At 38.6% G+C, this 23,611-nt stretch overlaps 1 protein-coding gene across 1 annotated transcript; it reads left to right on the forward strand.

Moving 5' to 3' along the window:
- The first annotated feature begins 13,795 nt into the window (after nt 1-13,795).
- Nucleotides 13,796-15,693, forward strand: LOC108989017 (probable galacturonosyltransferase-like 7). Its single transcript, XM_018962460.2, has one exon. The coding sequence runs from the start codon at nt 14,294-14,296 to the stop codon at nt 15,395-15,397; it is 1,104 nt and encodes a 367-aa protein (XP_018818005.1). The 5' UTR covers nt 13,796-14,293; the 3' UTR covers nt 15,398-15,693.
- The last annotated feature ends 7,918 nt before the right edge of the window (nt 15,694-23,611 follow it).

A 23,611-nucleotide genomic window follows, 5' to 3' on the forward strand; every position in this document is an offset into this window, starting at 1 on the left:
ACTGCTGCACTTTCTCACCATCAGGATTTATCTCAACCTCCAACCGAACCAACTGAGTCAATGCCATGCCAACAACACCGAATGCTTACCAGATCACAGACACAATCAAGCTGAAATCTCCTTATGTTGGTATAGCTCGATACCCCCTACCTCACTGTTTGATTACTAATTATGTCTGTACTCCTATAGAACCTACTTGTTTTCTCAGAAGCTTCTAAACATCAACACTAGCGTGAGGCAATGAACATTGAGTTCAATGCTCTTGTTCGAAATGGTACTTGGGATCTTGTTCATCCTAAACCGAGTATTAATCTAGTTGGCAACAAATGAGTGTTCCGAATTAAAAGACATGCAAATGGTAATATTGAGCATTTTAAGGAGAGACTAGTGGCAAAAGGATATCATTAACAACAAGGTGTCAATTTCACGAAGACCTTTAGTCTCGTGGTTAAGCCAGGGACTATACGGTTATTATTATCTTTAGTTGTTTCACAGCAATGGACCATTCGACAAATTGACATTCGGAATGCATTTCTACATGGCCTCTTGCAGGAAGAAGTTTATATGCAACAACCACAATGATATGTCAGCCTAATTTTCCTAATCATGTTTTTCGCTTGAAGAAGAGCTTAGATGGCCTTAAACGAGCCCCGAGAGCATGGTACTCTGGGCTAACTGAAAAATTACAACAAATGGGATTCATCAGTTCAAAAGCAGATACATCATTATTCACCCTTCACAACAATGGCTATTCTATTTTTATTCTCATCTATGTTGATGATATAATCATCACCGGCACATCTATAGATGAGATTGCAAATTTTATTTGCAAACTTGGGGCTACTTTTCCTGTAAAAGACTTAGGAACTCTTTCCTATTTTCTTGGTAAGGAAGATGTGCACGATGGTAATGATCTATATTTGACACAAAGAAACTACATTGCCAAGCTCTTAAAACGGGTCAATATGCATGACGCAAAGCCGTGTTCCACCCCTATGAGTACCACATGCAGTTTGTCCAAATTTAATGGCCAAGATTTCAAAGACCCTCAACTTTCTCGAAGCACAGTCGGTGCATTATAGTACTTGGGATTTACTCGTCCCGATATTGCTTTCGCAATACACCGTGTTAGCAAATTCATGCATCAACCTAAAGACATTCACTGGCAAGCTGTCAAAAGGCTCTTATGGTATCTCAAATTCATGGTAAACTTTGGCTTTCATCTACAACAAAATTCAGATCACTCTTTTAAAAGCATTTAGTGATGCTGCCTGGGCTTCTGATAAGGATGACTGACAGAGTATGGGGCGCATACTGCATTTTTCATGGATCTAATCTGATCAGTTGGAACTGCAAACAACAACAAATTGTTGCTCGTAGCAGCACTGTTCAGAATATAAATCACTCTCCAACACAGTAGCTGAATTAAATTGGATTCAATTTGTTTTGCATGATATGCGGCTTCCCTTATCAAGTAGTCCAAAATTCTAGTGTGATAATATTGGGGCTACTTATTTCTCCTCCAATCCGATTTTCCATGCTAGAACCAAACATATTGAAATCGATTTTCACTATGTTCGAGATCAGTTCTGGCAAAGAAGCTCCAAGTATCCTTCCTCTCATCTAAAAATTAGGTTGCAGATGTATTAACAAAGCCATTAGCTTCTATACGTTTCCAGTTATTAAGGGACAACCTTCATGTTTAAGACTTGCTCATTCGGTTGAGGGGGTGTATTGAAGTTAAAATTCAAACAGCCTATAACGACTCTCCACAGACCAAGCAAACTAGTGTGCTGCCAAGTTGAAGATATTGGTTGTTAAATATATTAGTTGTTACTCATATCTCGGGCCAAGTTTGTTGACTGATGCTCTGCTGTTATGATTGATTCTGTTTTGATTTAGTCTTTTGAATAGCTGACGTATAGGAGGTAACTTATGTATAGCAATATATAATGTATATAAATTATATACGTTGTGTATATGATTTTACTAAAACAAAGGAAAGAATTTTCATCTTTTGCAATTTTTAATCTGTTGAACTTTTACAAACACCGACCCTTTCGGCGCGATTTTTGGGCAAAACCGATACCGACTGATGAGAGAAAAGGGGGTGGAGCAACCGACCGTAACCGGTCAATGGAGAGTGGTAAAACTGGCTGGCGTAGTTTCGACCGATTGTCATTGGTTCATTGGCATGAACATCAGTTCCAATACTCAACAATACAGATTCAAGTATTCAACAATAAACATCAAGTTGATGCCATCAACTATACACTATACAAATTCATACAATAAACATCAAGTTGATGCCATCAACTATCCCATGAGAGAGAGAGAGAGAGAGAGAGGGAAATGAGGCTGAGACAGAGGCTTTGAGAGCCCGAGAGGGAGATGGGATCACCGCATCGGAGAGGAGATGGCATCGCCGCATCGTCGGAGAGGGAGATGGTATCGTCGCAATGGAGAGGGAGGCTGGGGGGGTGGCTGATGCAGGGGAGAATCTAAGAGAGGGAAAATTTTTTTCGAAAAGATGAATGAGGAAGAAGGGCTCGTAGGGGTCTTTTACCCTAATTCAAAATTACTTAAGCCAAATGGCGTCGTTGCATTTATATTTTTTTTACAACATGTGTCCCCAAAATGATGCCATTTCACTCATTTAAGTGAAACGGCATCATTTCATATACATATAATTGAAAAAAAAGAAAAAAAGAAAAAAAAGAAATATAGCTGACGTCAGCCGGTTCAGCGGTTTTTCCTTGGGTCGAACTGGGACCAAACCGGCCAACGTCGATTTTGCTTAATTCCTGTAGCCAGCCGACCGGCTCTCTGCTGGTTTCGGCCAATTCCATGCTCCGGTGGCCAGTCTGAGTCGGTGCCGGCCGATTTTCACAGATCCTGTACAGCCCTAGCACTTCCTTTTCTGGCAGATCCACCCAAGACTAAGGTTGCGGCAGTGTCAATGGAGGTTAGCAAAGCTTCAACTGTTGAGACCGACGCTGGGGCTCCACTGCCCTCCACTTACACCACCTCAGCCTTGGCTTTGGTGGAAGCTGGGGCAAGAGTTGAAGTTGGCGAGGGTGGTGAGGCCCCGGCCACTTCGGTGGACGCTGGTGTTTCTTTGGCCTTAACTGACACCATCTCAGCCTTGGTGTCGATTGGGGCTGGTGCCAAGGAGGGAATGAGAGTGGTAGGGGAGACCGAGGGAGCCCCCCTCAACCTTTGTACAGATGCGTCAACGTGCTGGCGAGGCTTCATGAGTTTCCACGAGCTCAAGAGTCAGAGAGATTCATGAACGTGCCATGGACGACGAAGGTGAAGGCGAAGGCCGGGGAGGTCCATCCTCGGCGGAGTTCATGGTGGGCGTTGAGGCATCGGGGGGTGATGGCATTGTGCTCGAGAACCCTTCTGAGGAGAGGGGGAAGCTGCCCCAAGGTCGGCAGTAGGTGGGGACCCTTTTAGCCATATCTAAGAAGTGGCTAGGAGGCTCAAGGAGTTCTTCTCTGGGGTCACCTATCGATTCGTCATATTTTCCTTTAAGCTTTCTTGGTGCATTTTTCTTCGTCACTAACTTAAAATTTTTGTGTTAGGGCATAGAGCAGTTGGCAGCATTCATTGTGGATAATTGGGAGGGACTGGAAGGCAAGAATTGGGCGCTCCAATCTTTGACACAGTTGACCTTGCGCAGTGCCAAAGAAGAGAGGGAGAGAAAAGAGGAGTTGGAGGAAACCTTCGTTAAGGTGCAGTTTAGTTGGCAGTTGAGGCAGAAGAGGATACAAGGCCCAACTTAAGTCCAGGGAGGAGGCCAAATCGCCCCGTCTTGAAATGGCTCTTACCGAGAAGGTGAGGCACAACCTTTAGGAGTCGCTCGATTGCCAGCAGGAGGAGCTGGAGTGGTTGCAAGCTGACAACTTGAAGTTGCTCAAATAGCACGACTTCGTCTCCCAGTCATACAAGTGGTTGGAAGGGAGGTTCGAGGAGGCCTCCAAGTCTCTGCAGGAAAAGATGGACTCTCACAAGGACAAAAATAAGAGAGTGAAGATCTTGGGGTTCGAGAAAGTTGAGGCCGATCGTGTGATAGCCGCCATGGGGCCACCATCCTGGACTTGCACTCTCGCCTTGACAGCGCCGAGACCGCCCTTCCGCAACTGCGCGAGAAGTTGTCACAAATTCATTTGGTCCATGGTGACCCCTAGAATTACGGCTACTTGGAGGGTTTGGAGAGAATGATAGATCACGTGCTCCTGAATCTTCAGAGAAAATTGAGGGCACTGAACGTGCAAGACCTCCTCCGGACCCAGTGGCGTTGAAGGGAGGTGCCTCGTTAAAGAAAGAGTTGATCCCGAACACACTCTCAGACAACCCTTCCAGTGCCAACCCCGCCAACTGAATATTTTTCCCTATGTATTGATGTATTTTCCTTCTCCTTTGCTTGTATTTTGTAATAATGTTAATGGAATTCCTTGGACATACTTTTCTCCTATTCCTAGGTCTTTTTCTTCTTCGCTTTGTAATGTACTTCACAATAATATTAATGGAGTTCCTTGTTCATGCTTTTCTTTCTTCTTAGGTTCTTTTTCTTCTTTGCTCTTAGCTTCTCATTTGCACTCTTCAGGGAGTACATTGGGTGAGGAGCATAGGGGTGATGCCACTAGTGTGACAAACAACCGCAAGTAAAATTTGTCTGTTATTACAAATATAAACTTGGGTTGTCTTGATTCGTTGGCGTTGGTTTGGGGGGTGGGGCTCCTTGGGAGCCTACTCTGTGTAGTGGAAAGAACATACACATATTTCATGGGGAGAGAGGTCGAGGTGCCTTAGGCTAAACTCTCATCTTTGGTCTCCCCAAGGGGCGTGAGTTGCCCTTTAGTTGAGGAATTGTCTCATTTTTTGCTCTAAGGCAGGTAGGAACTATTTAATAGCACTAGAAAAACTAAACAAGTTAATATAACTAATCCGCAACTATGAGTGCGAAGTTTGCAAACTTGGCTTCTCCTTTGGCGGATGAGGAGTTTGGCGAGGATTCTGAGACGCTACTTGTTTGGCGTTCCGTTTTTGAAGATGACGTAATATCGTGCAGTCGAAGGACTAAACCCGCTCTCCATCGAGAGAGGGGTTGGAATGCCTTAGGCTAAGCCCGCCCCTTTGGTTCCCCCAAGGAGGTAGTTTGCCAGACGGTTGAGAAGCCGGTCAGCTCTTCGCCATGATAGGGGAGAGGTAAGTTGTCAGGTAACCGAGAGGTTGGACCCACTCTCCCATGTGATGGAGGTTGAGCCACCTGCCTACCTATTAACACTCACGGGGAGATAAGTTACCGAGCAGTTTGAAACTAGACACACTCCCGCCCATTGACATCACATGGAAGGTAAGTGTTGGGTCAAGTTAGTGTTGATCAAGGTAAGTTGTCGGGCAACCAAGGGGCTAGACTCGCTCTCCGTCGCGAGTGGGATGAGATGGCCTTAAGGCGCATCTTGCCCTTTAGGACCCATGAGAAGGTCAATTATCAGGCAGTTTGGGACTGGATTTGCTCCCGTCGCGAGTAGAGGTGTAAATTTTAATTGAAAAACTGGAAAACCGATTTGCACCAGCCTGAACCGGTGGAACCGGTCCAGTCTGGAACTGGTTTCTAAAATGCCAAAACTGGCCGGAACCAGTCCGGTTCCGATTCTATGATTTTTAGGATCGGACTGGACCGTTTCACTATAATATATATTTAATTTTTTTAATATTATATATAATATTTTTATATTATATGTAATTATTATATATAATATATAATAATATAAATTATAATTATATATAATACTATTTTTTTCCTGTTCCCTCTTCTAGCTTCTTGAATTCCGGTTAAATTCTTCTTGTTGTTCTAATTACTACTTAGTGCTTATTTTCCTTAATCATCACAACCACTTGAGATTGCATATAAAATGTCGCACAAGTGTTGCACAAGAGTTAATAAACAAGTATGAAGCTGTCAATTCTGGATGTCATAGTCTATATTTCTAGTTTACCTCATTAGACAGTGAATAATAATACTCATTGGTTTACCTCCAGGTTGTGGCAGCTCGTTCTCTTGGGAGTCTCAAAGCCAATAGGAGCCTTCCCATCGAGGGCCCAAATTCCCTTCGTCTCAGGTAGTTTTTCTTATCTGTTTCAGCACGAGATCCCCGACTTTGAATATCCTTGGGCGTACCCATTTGTTGAAACATTGTTCTTCCCTCTACTCGTTGATGGTTGTTCTTACTTCAGCTTCAAGCCTGAGCGCTTCTAGTAAGTCAAGCTGCTCTTCTAATCGCTTATTGTTAAAAACTTGCTAGAAGTGTTGCACCATGTAGGTGGGGATGCCGACCTCAATTGGCGGCATCGCCTCATGGCTGTAAGTGAGGATGAAGGGGGTTTCTCCTATTGGGGTCCTCACTGTGATCCGATATGCCCATAAAACTCCGAGAAGTTCCTCCAACCAAGCACACTTTCTGTCGCTAAGTTTTTTTTAGTAGTTCAATCATTGTCTTATTGGTCGCCTCCACCTGCGCATTGGATTGAGGATGTCCTGGAGACGAGTAGCAGAATTTGATCTCCAGTTCCCGGCACCAGTTTCGATAGTGGTCAGAGTCAAACTGCCTCCCATTATCTAACATGATGAAGCGGAGAGTGCCAAATCTGCAGATGACCGTCTTCCACAAAATGTGTGATGTTGCTTGTCGTGTTCATTGCCAATGACGTGGCCTCTACTCACTTTGTGTAGTAGTCTACTGTCACTATTACAAATCTTACTCCTCCTTTACCAAGGGGAAAGGGGCCTACTAGTTCAATTCTCCATTGGGCGAAGGGCCACAAGGAAGTGATTCACGTTAGTTCTTACGGCAAGCAATGAGGCACTTTGGAGTATTCTTGGCATTTCTTGCACTTTTGCACGTACTCCTTGGCATCCTGTAGGGCTGAAGGCCAGTAGTACCCTACCCTCGTCACTTTGCCTACCAACACCTTTCCTCCAGAGTGGTCGTCGTTGATTCACTCGTGTACTTCCACCAACACGTATTGGGATTTTTCGAATGAGATGCACCTCAGAAGAGGTGTGAAGTATATCCTTCGATACAGGACCCCCTCGATGAGAGTGTAACGCGCTTCTCTGTTCCTGATCTTTCTAGCTTCACACATGTCTTCGTGTAGCTCATTGGCATCTATGTACTTGATAATATCCTCGGCTTTACCTCTACCACTTCAATTCTCACGGCGGGTATTTCGACAGTCTTGAATTTGTTCTAACAGGGGAGAATTTTCTTGCCCAGACCCCACTGACGCCAATTTATCCACCTTTTGATTCTCAGCCCTCAACACTTGTTGGATCTGAAAGTATCCGAAGTGGGCATGCTCAGCCTCTATCAGCGTTAGATACTTCTTCAATATTTCTCTCTTTGCAGCGAACTCCCCCCGTACTTGATTGACCACAACTTGAGAGTCAACTAGCACCTCTACTTCTTTGGTGCCTAAAGACCACGCAGGTTCCCGAGGGTAGGGTATCAGGATGGCGAGTCTCATTTTCTCCTATCGTTCGCATTCTCCACGTGTGAGTTGCTTCGTGGATGAATTTTGCTCATGAGGTTGGGTATTCTGCAGAAGCTTACTAACTCCTTTTAGAGGAGAGTCGTTGGGCTTGGTTGAGCTTGACCAGGCTTTCTGATTTACTTTTTCAGTGGTCTCTCGTAAACTTACTATATGGGTCAATAGGCGAAAAAACTCCCTTACAACAATTATAGAATGAGTAAGTATCATACACTCTTATTAAAAAGTAAATAAATATATAATTCATATAAAAAAAATTAATTTTTTAATAATAAATTTTATTTAAAAAAAATATATATGACGTATTTATGTATATCTAATATTATTCAAATCCGATAGCCATGCTTGCATAGATAGTGGAGGCCAGGTTGGTGGAGCGAAAGAGGGCAGGGTGTACAGACTGCTCTGCTGCATCCGCAGGAGCACCGCCTGCACCTAATCTCCCTGACAAAAGCAAAAGCAAATTCAACGTCACCGATTCACCACCTTGCCTAAACATCTATTCCACGCGGCAACAATCTATTGGTTTGAACAGTCAATCTGGTCCACCACTCTTCTGTGAACTACGTACTCGCTGCGTCTCTCCTGTGTTCTGCTGAACTCCACTGGATTTTTCCTCTCCTCAGGCTTTTTATTTTATTTAACTTTTATAAAAATGACAAAAAATGGAGAAAATTGTGAAGTCGGAAATATTAGGACCCACTTCTCTGTCTTTTAATCATATTATTTAATTATAGATAAATTTAGTAGCCTTTTTTTTAGCAAACTCTTAATTTAGAAAACGTTTTTGAGATAAATTGAAATGAATTGTAAATAATAGTAAAATGAATTATAAATAATAGTAAAATTTATGAATTAAAATTATTGAATAATAATAAATAGTAGTGAGACAAGTTGAGATGAACTGTAAATATAAACGTCTCCTTAATAACCTTGATTCACTTACATGCTGACATTGGGTGACGAAAAATAAAAATAAAAAATAATAATAATAATAATACAGTATAAGGGAGGACAAGCCGTGCTGTACCAGTTTTAGTTTTGGTCGTTGTTTTTTTAGGCATATGATCTTCTTGTTTTATTCTCATGGGGAGAGCATGTAATAATACTTCCAATTAATTATGTATTTATTTATTTATTATAAACTTCTGTTAGAATATATGAATACCAGGTGAGTCCAGAGTTTGAGCAATTTAAAATTCTCATAATATTTTATCTCTTGGTTTTTAATTTGTTAGTTTTAAAGTCAAATAGATGAGATTTTAACGCTTAGTGAAAGTTTGGATAGTGAGATGAGATGAAATAAAAGTTGAATAAAATATTAATAAAATATTATTTTTTTCTTGAATTTGAAGTTGAATTGTTTATTATATTTTATGTGGGAGTTTGGAAAAAGTTGTAATAATTACATGAGATCATTTGAGATGCTCTTTCGATCCAGACCAGTTGAGATGCTCTTTCGATCCAAACCAGGCCTTAAGCCTCGTTTGTTTACACATATGAGATGAGATGAATATTAAATAAAATATTATTAGAATATAATTTTGATTTTAAAATTTGAAAATTTTGAATTATTTATTATATTTTGTATGCGAGTTTGAAAAAATTATAATAATTAAAAAATATGAAAATGAGATGGTTTATAAAAATAAACGAGAGCTTAATGTTTATTACTTTTATCAACCCAATATTTAGTGTTTTAGTGTCTATTATAGTTCGCAATATTCAAGGTTATAAAAAGAACTGGAAAGGATTTGTACAGTGTGAGCATAATTCTTTAAAAATAGAAATTATATTTACAGCCTTAAAAATATAAAATATATACACTATGTGCATTCCCTCCGAAAAAAATAATTAAATATTAAACTCATATAAAAAAAAAATTTAATTTTTAATAGGAAACCTCAATTTTTTTAAAAAAAATACGTAAAGTTTATACACTCTAACACTGTATTTAATTTTACTCGTTTTAAAAAAATAAATAAATAAATAGTACTCATTTCAAAAAATTTATTTTTAAATCTGAATTTTAGTTTTATTTTATAAAAGAGTGCGTACATAGGCACCCTAAAACTGATGTAACATTATTAGAGAATAAACAAGAAACAAAAAGGCTGGAAATGATCAGGGCTATGTCTTGTCATGCTAATTTATCCTTAAATACGGTAACTGTACAGCTAAATTGGATACATAAAAATGTTGCAAACCACATGGTAAATTGGTAATTAATCTGTGTTGCATTTTGTAAACCACACATAAAATGCAAATCAACAAAAAACTTCAGTTGTTTATAAAAGGCAAGTGGGTCATGTCTTGGTATAATTATGTAACAAATGGTTTTAAAAATGAATTATTATTATTATTTTTATTTTGCTTATAAAAGGTAAAAGTGTATAATTAGTTTGTTTGTAAGGATATTTCATTCCAAGTTTAAGAGATAAATATTAGTGATTTATTATGCATCAGTTATTATTCACTCTCACGCCCTACGCCTATAATTTTTTCATAGGGTGTGAGTATTTTTCACAGGATATGAATGTATTTTTATAGGGCGTGGAGTATGAGATGGTGAATAGTGGCTGAAGAGAAGAATTTTTCTAAATATTAACCACTCTACTAAGCTCCAAACTATTGTTTGCTAATAATAGCTCAGCTTCTGTAATCAATCAAATAGACAAAGCCAAGGAGAAAATGCCATTTTAAGTTTTTAACCAATCAGATTAGTTGCTGCATATATTAATCTCTAGACATTTTCAGAATATTCAATAAAATTAATAGCACGGAAAAAACCACCAAAATCACAATCACACACCCACTACAAAATAAAAAAAGTCATAAGCACACTCATTGTTTTGTTTAGATATATCTTTTTTCCACATTAGAATTAAAATCAAAATAAGTTCACAAGAGATGTGTGTGCATTATTTATCATTCCATATTTTTAAGGCTCAACGTGCTTTTGAATATTTAAAAAAAAAAATATATGCTTTTGAATAATAATTACAAATTTATTATAATTTTCTCTAAGAGTTTCATCTTTCGAAGTATTTTTTTTTAAACAGGGAAATATCCCCTCAATTTATTAAAAGTTCTCGCTTAAGGTGGAGAAATGCCAACATTACAAAACCAACCAATAAACCAAAGAGCCTAAAACAATAAACCAACCATAAATATCTATGGTTGAAAATTTCGCAGTCTCGACTTATCCATCCGAACAATTCCGCTCAACAATCTTGGCAAATTCCGATCACCTTCATAACAAATGGACCTCCCTTCCTCACCTTGTCTTGCAAGAAAATTCACCGCTTGGTTTCCTTCATGAAATTGATGACCCACCATGTAATTAACCCCGTCAAGCTCCTTAAATAAATCTTCCCAAAAATCTCACAAGTACCAAATCGAATAACGACCCTGAATGAGCCAGTCCACCACCAATTTAGAATCACTCTCGATTATCACATTAAAAAAATTAAGTTGTTTACACAAAATTACACATTTTCGAATGGCTTTTAACTCAGCTTCATTATTAGTACCATACCCAAAGTGAGCAGAAAAAGCCCCTTGGACCATGCCAAAATTATCCCTTATCACTCCCCCACCTCCGCTGCTCCCCGGATTACCACGACAACTACCATCACAATTTAATTTAAACCAGCCAGTAGGAGGTCATGTCCAAGCCACCAAACTATGTCGACAGAATAATTTTGCTGGCTGAGGCACACCCAGGTTGTGTAGGACTAGTTTATCATGCGAAGACAATGAACCAGATGCCGCCAAATCACCTGCAATTGTACGCGCCCAAAATTTTACCGACCACCAAACAGACTCAGCTGAATCCTGCACCCCTTCCATACGAGCCCTGCATCTCCTTGTCAATGACCTCCACGTTATTAAGCAGGGGATAAGACCAAGCAAAATACCTTTGATAGAGGACTATTTGATTTCTCATTTACTATATGCAGATGACATTTTAAATTTTGTGAATGGTGGTAGAAGGTCGGTGAAGAGGCTCATTGAGACACTGGATCTTTATCAAAGATGGTTGGGTCAGAGTATTAACATAGAAAAATCTGCTTTTTATCCGTCCAAGCATATTAATCCTTGAAAGTATTACATATTACTTCCATGATTAATGCTATATGAGAAGTGAACTAGTCATAAAAGAATTATAAAAAATTAATCCTACAAATTGATGTGGGTTCATGTAATTCATTAATCTACTTTATAATAAAAATAATTTTATAATCTGACGAATAACATCAAGTTACATTAATTTATGAGATTAATGTTGTGTATTATCTTTATGATTAAAGTATTTCTCATACTATATTTATATATATATATATATATATATATAAAATAAAGTGAGATGGTGGAGTTTAGATTCTTGGGTGAAGATTGTTTTGGATAATTTGTACATATTGGCAGTACTTATATAAACTTCACCTTATAATTGATCTATCAATTTTGTTTAGGGTACAATAATAAAGAAAACTCACTAATCATAAAATAGATATCCAAGATTTTAGTCCTAATTTCTGTGGATAATGTCATAATCAATTAACAAAACCAATTGGGGATAGAGATTTGGGTAGATTATATATAGCATTAGATGTAATTTATAATAAAAATAATTTTATAATTTGACGTATCACAATAATTATATTAATTTATAAATTTATTTTTATAAAATCTATTTATAATTAAAATATTTTTTATAAGTTAAAGGTGCCATTTGAGATGGTTTGAGGAGTGGCTATGCAACAGCCTAAGGTTTGGCCTTAAGTGGCGTGCAAATTGCAATTGCCCTGCCAAGACCCACGGGCGGTTGCGTCACTTCAGCGCCAAACTTAGGGTGGTGCATCGCGCCGCCGCTGGCCACTTTTTTTTTTTTTTTTAATTGATAATTACTTTTTCTTCCTGCTTTAACGTTTATATCTACTTTTTACGCAATAACGTAGATAACATATATGACCCATTTGACATATGTCCATAATAGATTTGTGTTGATATTATGGCATATATGGTACACGACATAACTAGGGATGGACAAACCTTTATTAAAAAATTTGAATAAAAAACTACACGAATGGTTATAAACTATTTCGTAAAATATAAACTACATGAATAGTTTAACCAAAATATAAACTATTTAGCAATAAAATATATATATTTATGAGAAATGTTATAAGAAAATTTTGCACTATATACATCCACTTAATTAATATGTGATTTATTATTTTTATACTTCTATTTAAATATGCATATTTAAGGCATTGCTCAAGCCGAAAGTTGTCTCTCCCTTTTCTCTCCAAAGAGCTCCCTCCCTCTCATTTGGTTAGACCAGAGACTGTGTACCTCTTTATTTTTTAGTTTTGTTTATTTTTCCCTCTAAAGTATGGCAAAATGCCGATCTGCTGTTTTCCGAAGCCCAAAGACCACCACGTCCCCTCCGCAAGATTCTTAGGCTGTTGATCTTTCGGAGCGGCGAGTGAGTCACACTCGTGGGTCATAGCAGCTCATGAGATTTACGCATCATCGCACCAGGAAGATTCTACTATCACCATGCACGACGTTTCTGGGATCAGGGACTTCAATTTCTTCAGACTCGACTGACCGCCATACTCCTAGCATGGAGTGTGTCCCTCAAGCTCTACCACAGTCTCTTTGTTTCTTGTATTTTACTTTCATTCAAGCTGAAAATTTAAATCTACAGTTGTAATTCATCATTTTCACACCTATCTTAATATTTATTGTTATTCCATTTTGTTTAGGTAAAATAAAAAAGAAATAATTTTTTGAACTTTTTGTCTATAGAGTGAAAGTTTTCTCTTCTTCTGAATGTGAGGTTTGAAATCTCTGTTTTAGACGGAGTGTGATCTTTTAGATAATTTGTCTATACAGAGTTATAGAAGTTTAGATCATACAAGTCACAAAAGAATTTATGTACTGATGGAGTCTTAATAGTGAGTAGTTGACTTATAATCTGAGATTTTTTCAATATGTATCAAGTCATAGTTGTAATTTTACTTTTATGAATAAATGAAGTTTATTTTATATTAAAAAAAAATATGCATATTAAAATATTAAAATAGAAGAATAAAAATAAAAAGTTATATATTAATTAGGTAGAAGTGTCTTGGACAAAACTTTTACCTATAATTTGTTTTTTAATATATTTATAAGAGTTATCCTTGAATATTTATTTATTTTAATTTTGTGTTGAACCGTGGATTTCTATGGTGGAAAACGCAAGGCAGAGCTGGAAAAGAAATGCTCGTTCGCTCTCCATCTAGCTCTCTGCGCTTCTCTCTCTACTTGTACTGCTGCCTTCTCTTGTCCATCTTTTGGGAATGTGAGAGATGGTGTGAGGGAGGAAGAAGAGGAGGGGATTAAAAGAGCTCTGGCGGTGCATTGTAGAAGAGGGAAATTATCCTGCGCCCTGGTTCGGTTCATGGAGGATTTTTCTTCTCCACTTCTGCTTTATCTCTCCTCCGTGGTCGTGGCTTCGTTCCCACGGCAACCTTACTTCGATTGATAGAAAAAGGAGCAAACTTCGAATCGAAGAGCTTTTCCATTCTCTCTCTGCGTTTTTCTCATTTATTAATCATCTTTCTTGGACAAAGCTCTGGCGGACCTTAAAGGAACCTTAGCGTTCCTCTCTTCGATTCTAGCTGATCGGTTCGATTTCGGGTCCAAGAAGAAGAAGCGGAGAGGGTTTTACAACGTGAAGATGCTCTGGATTATGAGGTTCTCTGGCTTCTTCTCCGCCGCAATGGTCATGATCGTCCTCTCTCCTTCCCTGCAGTCCTTCCCTCCCGCCGAAGCCATCCGGTCCTCCCACCTCGACAACTACCTGCGTCTACCCGTTCAAGTGTCCCCTCCCGATTACCTCGTCGAATTTTCGTTCCGAAAAGCCCCGGCTTTTCGCAATGCCGATGAGTGCGGTTCTGTCATCTCGCGTATTTCCGGCAAAACCAGTGTCTGCGATCCTAATTTGGTACACGTGGCGATTACCCTCGACGTCGAGTACCTCCGGGGCTCAATCGCCGCCGTCCATTCGATTCTGCAGCACTCTCAGTGCCCGGAGAGTATCTTCTTCCACTTCCTGGTCTCGGAGACGAATCTGGAAACCTTAGTGAGGTCCACTTTCCCTGAGTTGAAGTTCAAGGTGTACTACTTCGATCCGGAGGTCGTTCGGGGCCTGATTTCGACCTCGGTGAGGCAAGCGCTCGAGCAGCCGCTGAATTACGCGAGGAATTACTTGGCCGATCTTCTGGAGCCCTGCGTGCGGAGAGTGATATACTTGGACTCTGACCTAGTCGTGGTCGACGACATCTCCAAGCTGTGGACTACGAACTTGGGTTCCAGAACCATCGGAGCCCCGGAGTACTGCCACGCCAACTTCACCAAGTACTTCACGGCGGGGTTCTGGTTGGACCAGCGATTTTCCGGTGTTTTCGAGGGCCGGAAGCCGTGCTATTTCAATTCCGGGGTGATGGTAATAGATCTGGCCAAGTGGAGACGGGTCGGGTACACGGGGCGGATCGAGAGGTGGATGGAGATCCAGAAGAGCCACCGGATTTACGAGCTCGGGTCCCTACCGCCGTTCCTGCTGGTATTCGCGGGACACGTGGCGCCCATAGAGCACCGGTGGAACCAGCACGGCTTAGGTGGCGACAACATCAGGGGCAGCTGTCGTGACCTCCACCCCGGTGCGGTTAGCCTGCTGCATTGGTCTGGTAGCGGCAAGCCATGGCTCAGGCTGGACTCCAAGCGACCGTGCCCACTCGACGCTCTTTGGGCACCCTACGACTTGTACGGACTCTCCCACTGAAAATTTACCACCCTCCACGACATTCGCGGGGTGGGTGCTCGCCGGTAAATTCTCACCCGGACTGATTTTTGTTTAATTTTCTCTTCATTATACTGTTTTCTCTCTCCTTCCCATTTCTCCATCACCTCTGCAACCCAGAAATTTCTTCTTCTCCTCCTTCTCGTCTCTTATTTTGATTTTTCTTTCATTTTCATTAGTAACTTATTTCTCAGGCGATTTGATTCTATTCTATTCTATTCTATTACTCCTTCCTCTGGAAATAAGAAAGAAAAAAAAAGGGTTATTCAATTTGGTATTGCATAATGTCCGGACTCTGTTTAGAGTGTGTGTTTAGATTTGTAGCATTCTCTGGTCATAGTCCAAACAAAGAACTCGATGAAAAGCTGTCCTGCAATGGAGGCTGACATAAAAGGACTGACTCGCACCATTAAATTTACTTACTCTTAGGAATCGGAAAGAGAACTGATAGGTAGAGAACTAATACATACTGTCCTCTTTTTCCTTGAAATTCAATACTTAAAGCACTACGGTGGCCAAATTTTTAGTGTGTGCTTAGACACTTTAATTTTGTTTGGCAAAGAAGAAAATGTTGAAGAGAGAAAAGAAAGAGAATGTACGTTCGATGATTTTGTTTGAAGTTGTCCATTTCCGTAACAACGTGGATGTCTATGGAGCGTGCTCTTGTGTGACGGCATGAGGATGCCAAATTGAGGCGATTGGAAGAATCTAACTAAAAAAAAAAAAGGCTTTAAAATGTTGGCTTCGGCAGCAGCGGGGCGGAATAATTGGGAGTTGTGAGCTACTCTCCTAGACCCGGCTATGTCCCTTTACGCACACTGCAGGCAATCCCTTATTCTCTCTCGCCTTTTTTTCATTTTTTTTTGGGATCTATTTCTATCTTATTAATTCTAGTTTTAGGGAGCATAAAATGATTGATAAAAAGTATATAGGGAATTGAACAAAAACAAAAACTAATTGGATTTGGGACCCAGACGACATTTTTGCATCATATAGCAAGTGTCCAGAGTAGAAGGAAATGGATTCCTTTTGCCTTGGCAGCGCTCACACGTGGACTGAGTGTGGCATAATCAGGGTTTAACATGTGGTCAGTATGCTCTATCGATTAGATTGCTAAAATATGTTTTGTTGGGCTTTGTTTGCCTTTTCCCCAAGTTTAGAGTTAATATGTGGGGTAACTTTTTATTTGTTTATTTATTTCTTGCATTTGAATAACAAAAATGATTGAGACTTGCCAACAGTCTCTGAAAAATATCAGTGTGACATCGACAGCAAAGCTGTCTACAATAATAATAATATTATTATTATTATTATTATGTTGAATAATCTCCTAATGCAATCTTTTGTTGTTTTAAATCATTTTGGGTTTGGGTAAGATGGTTATAGAAGCGAGAGGTGGGCGATTAATTGAGGGCCACCGACAAATGATTGTTACATTCGTGATTGAGTGTATACGTGTCATGTAATTATTTAAAAAAAATAAACAAATATGAGATTCACATAAAAAAAATTAATTTTTTAATAATAGATCTTATTCTTTTTTAAAATAATTATATAGTATTTACGTATTACACGATTGTATATAACATTATCCGTATGTATAATTCTATTTTTGGGTAGGAGAGAGAGTAGGTTATTCACGTGGATGGAATTGACTCGTACGTGCCTGAATATATGTTGTTTGAAGAACTCTATCTGCATGGTAACAAGATGAAGGTAAAAGAAAGAGAACAAAACGACTCAAAATGCATAAAAGGGCCAACACACTTGAAAGGTACAAGAAAGAGAGCTACAGGTAGTACTGCTGTAGACGCGTAACCCCTCCGCCCTTTTCATCGGTTGGTCCACACTGATTAGAATACATGTTCTCCAATTATTCTATCTATGCGTGCCATTTATTGCCTATATATGCTATTAAAGAGCCTGGCCTTCGACCAAAACACAAAGTTAATTTGGACATCAAGGAATGCCTGCGTAGAAAAGGGAGAATCAGATCTTTTTGTGAATTAAACGTTTCTCCAAGTGAAAGTCACAACAATCTGATTTGTTGTGATGTATCAGATTGTAAAAAGTTATTTTTATTGTAAAATAAATCTAATGTATCACATCTAACCACGTGAGTGTTTGATCCGTTCTAATTTAGCCATACTAGTATATGAGTAGTTCTAGTATTGTAAGATCTTTTTCACCTAGCATCCATTCTCTGATCTTGAATCATATGATTAGTTAACCCGAGAAAAGTTGAAGGCAACTCAAGGTGGGCTCTTTGTAGAGATGCTGATATCCCATCCCCATTTAAGCTTTTATGGGTCTAAAAACATCTACGAGTCGTTGTAGTATGTAAAGAAAGGAACAAAAGAAAGAAAAAGAAGCACGCAACATACTCACAGGTAGGCCAAAAGGCTGATCAGGCCATGGGAACCTCTACAGCTAGAAACAGCCATTTAATTAAAATCTTGGGTTGAGGGACCATAGCAGTTCTTTTGGCCCACCACCATAAATCGTTTCCAAAAATACAAGTATCCCTTTTGAACTTATTAGGGAGACCTAGTCCTACATATACAAGGTTATCAAACCTCTAAATCATAGGGCATGCATGCCCTTTTGGCGTGGGACTGGGACGTACTTTTTTGTACCTAAAAAACTCATATGATCACTCTGACCAGATATACCTGAAAAAATACCAAATAGATTCTGAAAATACATCCTGACGGTTGCATAACAATGGAACTACGGTGGTTTAAATCACAGCAAGTAATTTAGTGGCTCAGTTTTTTGTCAATGGCTTTAATGGATGGTCTGAAACAGCTCAAGTTGGAAGGGAATATTCAATATTCCCCACTCCTCCATGTTCTTGGGCCGAGCCTATGTCATCTGAGCATCGAGACTTGGGAGTTAGGCATACCGAGTCCAGATCACCATCGTGGGGGAGGTTCAGGCCAAAACAAGCATATGCACTCTCCTGATACACAAAAGGCCGCACTGCATTAAATGCACTAGCATAGAGTAGGGCTGTACACAAACCGGCCGGACCGACTGCCGCCGACTCAGACCGACCGCCGGATTCAGGAACCGGCCGAAACCGGCAAAGAACCGGTCGGCCGGCGGTAGGAAATTAAGGAAACCGACGTCGGCCGGTTCGGTCTGCGGTTCAATCCCGGTCTAAACCGACAAACCGGCCGACGTCTTATATATATTTTTTTACAATATATTTCTTATATAAAACGACGTCGTTTCACTTATTTAAGTGAAACGACGTCGTTTTTCTCTTGGAACTTAAAAATATATATATATGGAACGGCGCCGTTTGGCTTAAAAGCCAAACGGCGTCGTTTCAAAATGGATTTAATTGCCCCTCGCCCCTCTTCTTCTTCTTCCCCGCGTCTTCTTCCGTTCGCTCTGTTTCACCTGCAAGTTGCAACCAATGTTTTTAATTTCGTACCGTACCGGCCGGTACGGTCGAAATTTTTCGTTTCGGCCGTTCGGCCGGTACAGGTACTAGATATATACCGTACCGGCCAAAATACAGGCCGTTTCGGCCTAAATTTCGACTTGTACCGGCCTATATTTCGGCCGGTACCGGCCGATATTTCAGCCTGTGTTTTTTTTTTTTTTTTTTTTTTTTTTTTTTTTTTTTTTTTTTTTTTTCATTTTTTCAAACTACAAGTTTATTTTTTGACCTCCAATTTAGACTAGACTATTTATAATTTATATGTATGTATGTATTTATATATAATTTATTCATATATAAACTATTATTTTAGAATATAATTGTTATATATATTTATATATATAATTTATTCATATATCGACTATCCCGAAACGGTACACGAAACGGTACCGATACCGAAATATTTCGTTCCAGTGTCTTGACCGGTACGCCATCCGGTACGGTATTCAAAACATTAGTTGCAACTCTCTTCTACTCTCTCATAGTAGACGGCGGCATATCCCTCCTCCGTGACAGAGACGCCGACGGTAGACCGAGGAACCAAACCACACCGCGCCGAGACCGATAATATTGGTTTTCTCTCCCCTAGTCGATCGGTTTCGGCCGGTTTTTTCATCTCATGGCAGACATCGGTTCGGTGTCAGTTTGGCACCGAAACCGCGCCGAACCCATCGGTTTTCAGCCCTAGCATAGAGTGCAAATATGAAATCCTAGCAGAAGATCCTGTTACTGACAAAAGATTGCCGCATTAAATGTGGCAGAATGAAAATTTAAGCGGACAAGACCCCAATGTGAGAGGTATAAGTAACATAAAGATGCTAAGGGAAAAATGTTAATCACTATCATCAAATTCTTAGCTCTTTCTCTCTTGGCTACACACTCGACCACCCTCTTTTATTCTGTTGCAGGTTCTCGACGGGATTCGAAGCTGGTGGCTACAAAACACGTCTTAACACAAGTAATTCAGGATGGTTTGAAACACTTTATATATGTATCCCTTAAATTGTAGATTAATCCCAGATATATTCATTTAATTTTTTTTTTTTTTTTCAGTTTTTGGGTTCTAATATGAAATTCTTGAGAATTCTCTGGAATTACAATCTATAAAATTCACAGACTTTGTTGTATCTTGGGGATGATTTACCTGAAAGATGGTAGGAAACTTTGAATGAGCAAGGGCAAATATCATGTTAAAAGAAGCGATTCAACGCCCTCAAAACCAAAGTTATGTTCTAATTAGGATGCACATGATGGCTATGAAGCCAAAGGCGGCATTTGGCTGCAGTAGAGTACTGTACATGTATTCTTCAACTGTAACAGCTCCGGAGTACCAATTCAATGAGAGGTAGCTAGCTGAGTTAAGATACTAAAGAGTTGACATATTACGTGCAACTTTACTAACCCCCAATTTTTGTTTTTGGTCAGCCCTTAAATTCTTTCATTCTACTAGCCAAAGCAAGGATATTGGTAGAAGATCGATACCTTCAAAGTTAGAGTGCTAGGAGATGTATACCACACTTGTGGGCCATGGTCCTTGGGATACTATAATGGCTACTTTTGAATGATAGAAAATGAAGGGCGAAATCACTACTTATCTAAAAACTTTAAACTAATAAGAAGTGTTAGAGTTAATCATTTATATCTGTTTTAATACTCATCCTTACATGTGAGCTAAACTCCTCTTCAATAAGTGCATTTTTTTAAATAAGTAGTGATTTTACATGGTATCAGAGTAAAAGTTCTGAATTCGAACTCTGATTTTACACCTCAACCATTTAATTAAATATTTCACGTATTGAGATGGAGTGTTGAGATAAATATAAATGATTAAATCTATCCCTTCATATTAATTTAAGATTTTGGAACAAGTGATGATTTCACAGAAGGCTGAAATATAGTTAGGCCCATAATATAGGAAGATCATTTATACCTTGGAGTTGTATTCAATCTAGCCATGTAACTGAGTAAGATGGGGAAGGGGAGTTGTTTTAGGATTTATCAATCTATTAGCTATATATGTTATTTTAGGATTTCGAGTAAGTTGTTATGGGTTATTTAGACACCTAAGTAGTAGATACTAATTTAATTAAAATTTTAATGTATAGGATTATGATATTCTATAATGTATAAGGTTGTAAGACTATCGGTCCGGATCGAAAAAATCGACAGGACTGAATGATTCGGTGTAGACCGGACTAGTAGTCTTATTGGTCGTTCTCGAGGTTTGTTTTTTTTTTTTTTGGATTGGACCAGATCGAGATCGACCGAATGTATATATATATATATATATATATATTTTAAATATTTTATATAGATCTAATATATTATTTTATACAGTAGTTGTATAAGTTAATTATGTAATTTTCATTCAAGTGACCACCATTGACTATATATACAATGAAATTATTTAATATTCATTAACCATTTATAAAATGTTAAAAAGATTACTTAATTTTAATTTTACTAATTTAGTTAACTTTTTATATTAATTTTTCTGCCAAACAAAGAAAAAAGAGGAAAAAAATGTTCATGGACCGAATCAGACCGACTGGACCAATAGCTAATGGTCCGGTCTGGCAAAAATGATGGACTGAAATTTTCGGTCTGTGACCCCCTTAGACCTGACGGGACCGATTACACCCCTAATCATGTAGACCAATGACTAAAGTTCTAACCATTATTTCATATGCCCTTAGACTACTGAATTCTAATCTTAACAAACTATTAACCTGTAAATTCTACCATCTATCACTCCTATGCTCATTTTGTGAGAGGTTTGGATAGCCTGAGATGATCATTACCACAATGGAAAGGAAACAACAGTTGCTGTAGTTATTCACGAGGCCTGTCGATGGATATCTGAGTTGAATATGTTGATAAAACCATCCAAGGTTTTACCTTTTGATGCAAATCTATCCTTGCAAACTTTGGATTTAAATCCAAAACAAGTGATGATTAAAAGGCTTATTTTACTCAGTAGGCCGCACCCATCTTCTGGGATGCTTAAATTTAATATAGATGGGTCTAATAGGCCTAGGAAGACAGGGTGTGGAGGCATTATTAGAACAAGTTGGTTTTTGCTCTCTCTTTCATTTGGGAGATGGCATTAACACGCATGCATAACCAATGACTTTTAGACAGGGATTGTTATACTACTTACAATTTGGTTTATTGGGAGTGATTTTTGGAATAGATTCAGTGGTTCTTGTTAGGGATGACGATTAGTGTGTGTGAGTCATATTCGTGTTATGTCAAATCATGAGTATTAAACTATATGAGTCAACTTGTTTTGATCTAAACCCACTTGTTTCGTCTCGGACTCACGGGTCGTATCATATATTGCCACCCCTAATTTTTGTACTTTGGTTTACAAATTCTATTCGTCCTTCCTGGCAGTGTATTATGGCATATGGGATGACATATTATCATTCCAGCAAGTTTTCCCATTTTCTCTTCTACACTCATAGAGAAAATAACTCGTGGCTGATGCTTTGGTTAAAATAGGGTAAAATAGTGGCTGCAGGTATTTCAGGAACTTATTTCTTAGCTTCCCAGAGTTTCCTAAGGCTGGCATTAGATGAATTTAGGATGGATTACATGTACTTGCCTCATTAAATACATTTTGTTTCATATAGTTTTCTAACTGTACACAATCTATAGTACTTGATTGATGTTTGTAAATATGAACATCTAGATTTTTACATTCTCACTTTTTTTGAAGTCTTGGTTTTGGGATTTTTGGACCCCAGGCTTTCTAATTTCTATAGTACACATGGTATTCCCTTGTCGAAAGTGAAGCACTGAAGATGTAATTTTTAAGAAAATTCACCTAACCATGAGAGTCGTAGAGTAAGAGGCTATTCACATAGAGCTATTCTATTCTTAAACCGGTGCATAAAACATATCGTCCACATCATTTAAATGGTAAGATTTAATTTGTAAGATTCAAATTTCAAAATCTCTTTTCCAAATCAAATCATGACATGTGAATATTTTATTAGGTGTGTTATTCAGGCCGGCTTATAAATAGATTTTTTCTTTTGACATATTATATACAAGAGTTAAAAATCTGAATGTACAGGATAAAAGTCAGAGTTCAAATTATTAAATCATCACTTTTCAAATGCTTAAATTGATGAGAAGAGATAAATCATCACTTTTAGGTTATAGATCTTGCAGAGCAATTTTCCTTCCAAATCTGCTTCAAGCTGTAGATTATATTGTTTGCTAATCTGGATGGATGATACATGAACTCAATTTTCAGCAGGACTTGAATCTGTGGATCGAATAATTTTGTGGGAACGAATACGGACATAGTGAGTTTGCAAATTGATGATTTGAGCGAAGCAAGATCCGGGTTACAATGGCTGAATCCTTAACTGAGCGAAAGGTGCCAGGAAGAAACCAAATTTGGCATGTGTAAAATGCAGACAGCGATATTGCCTATTTTTTCAAACTTTCTGAGATAATATGGACCATTTTGTCACGAAGCATGCAGAAGAATCTTATCGCCTTAATGTGTGTCCTTGTTATGCCATTTGGATTCATCCCAAAAAACCATAACCAATATGAAAACTCTTAAAAATCCTTTTCTTTTTTGCTGAATAAGAACATAAATCCTTCAAAGTATGAAATGGTAAAAACGTAGTACATTCCAAACTATAGAAGAGTAAGAAAAAAAATATCAGATTACAAGCCAAAGTACATTCAGTATGAATGAAGCAGAAAATAACAAAACGAGTAAC

The sequence above is a fragment of the Juglans regia genome, chromosome 8 (genome assembly GCF_001411555.2).
Source record: "Juglans regia cultivar Chandler chromosome 8, Walnut 2.0, whole genome shotgun sequence".
NCBI classification, from domain to species: domain Eukaryota; kingdom Viridiplantae; phylum Streptophyta; class Magnoliopsida; order Fagales; family Juglandaceae; genus Juglans; species Juglans regia.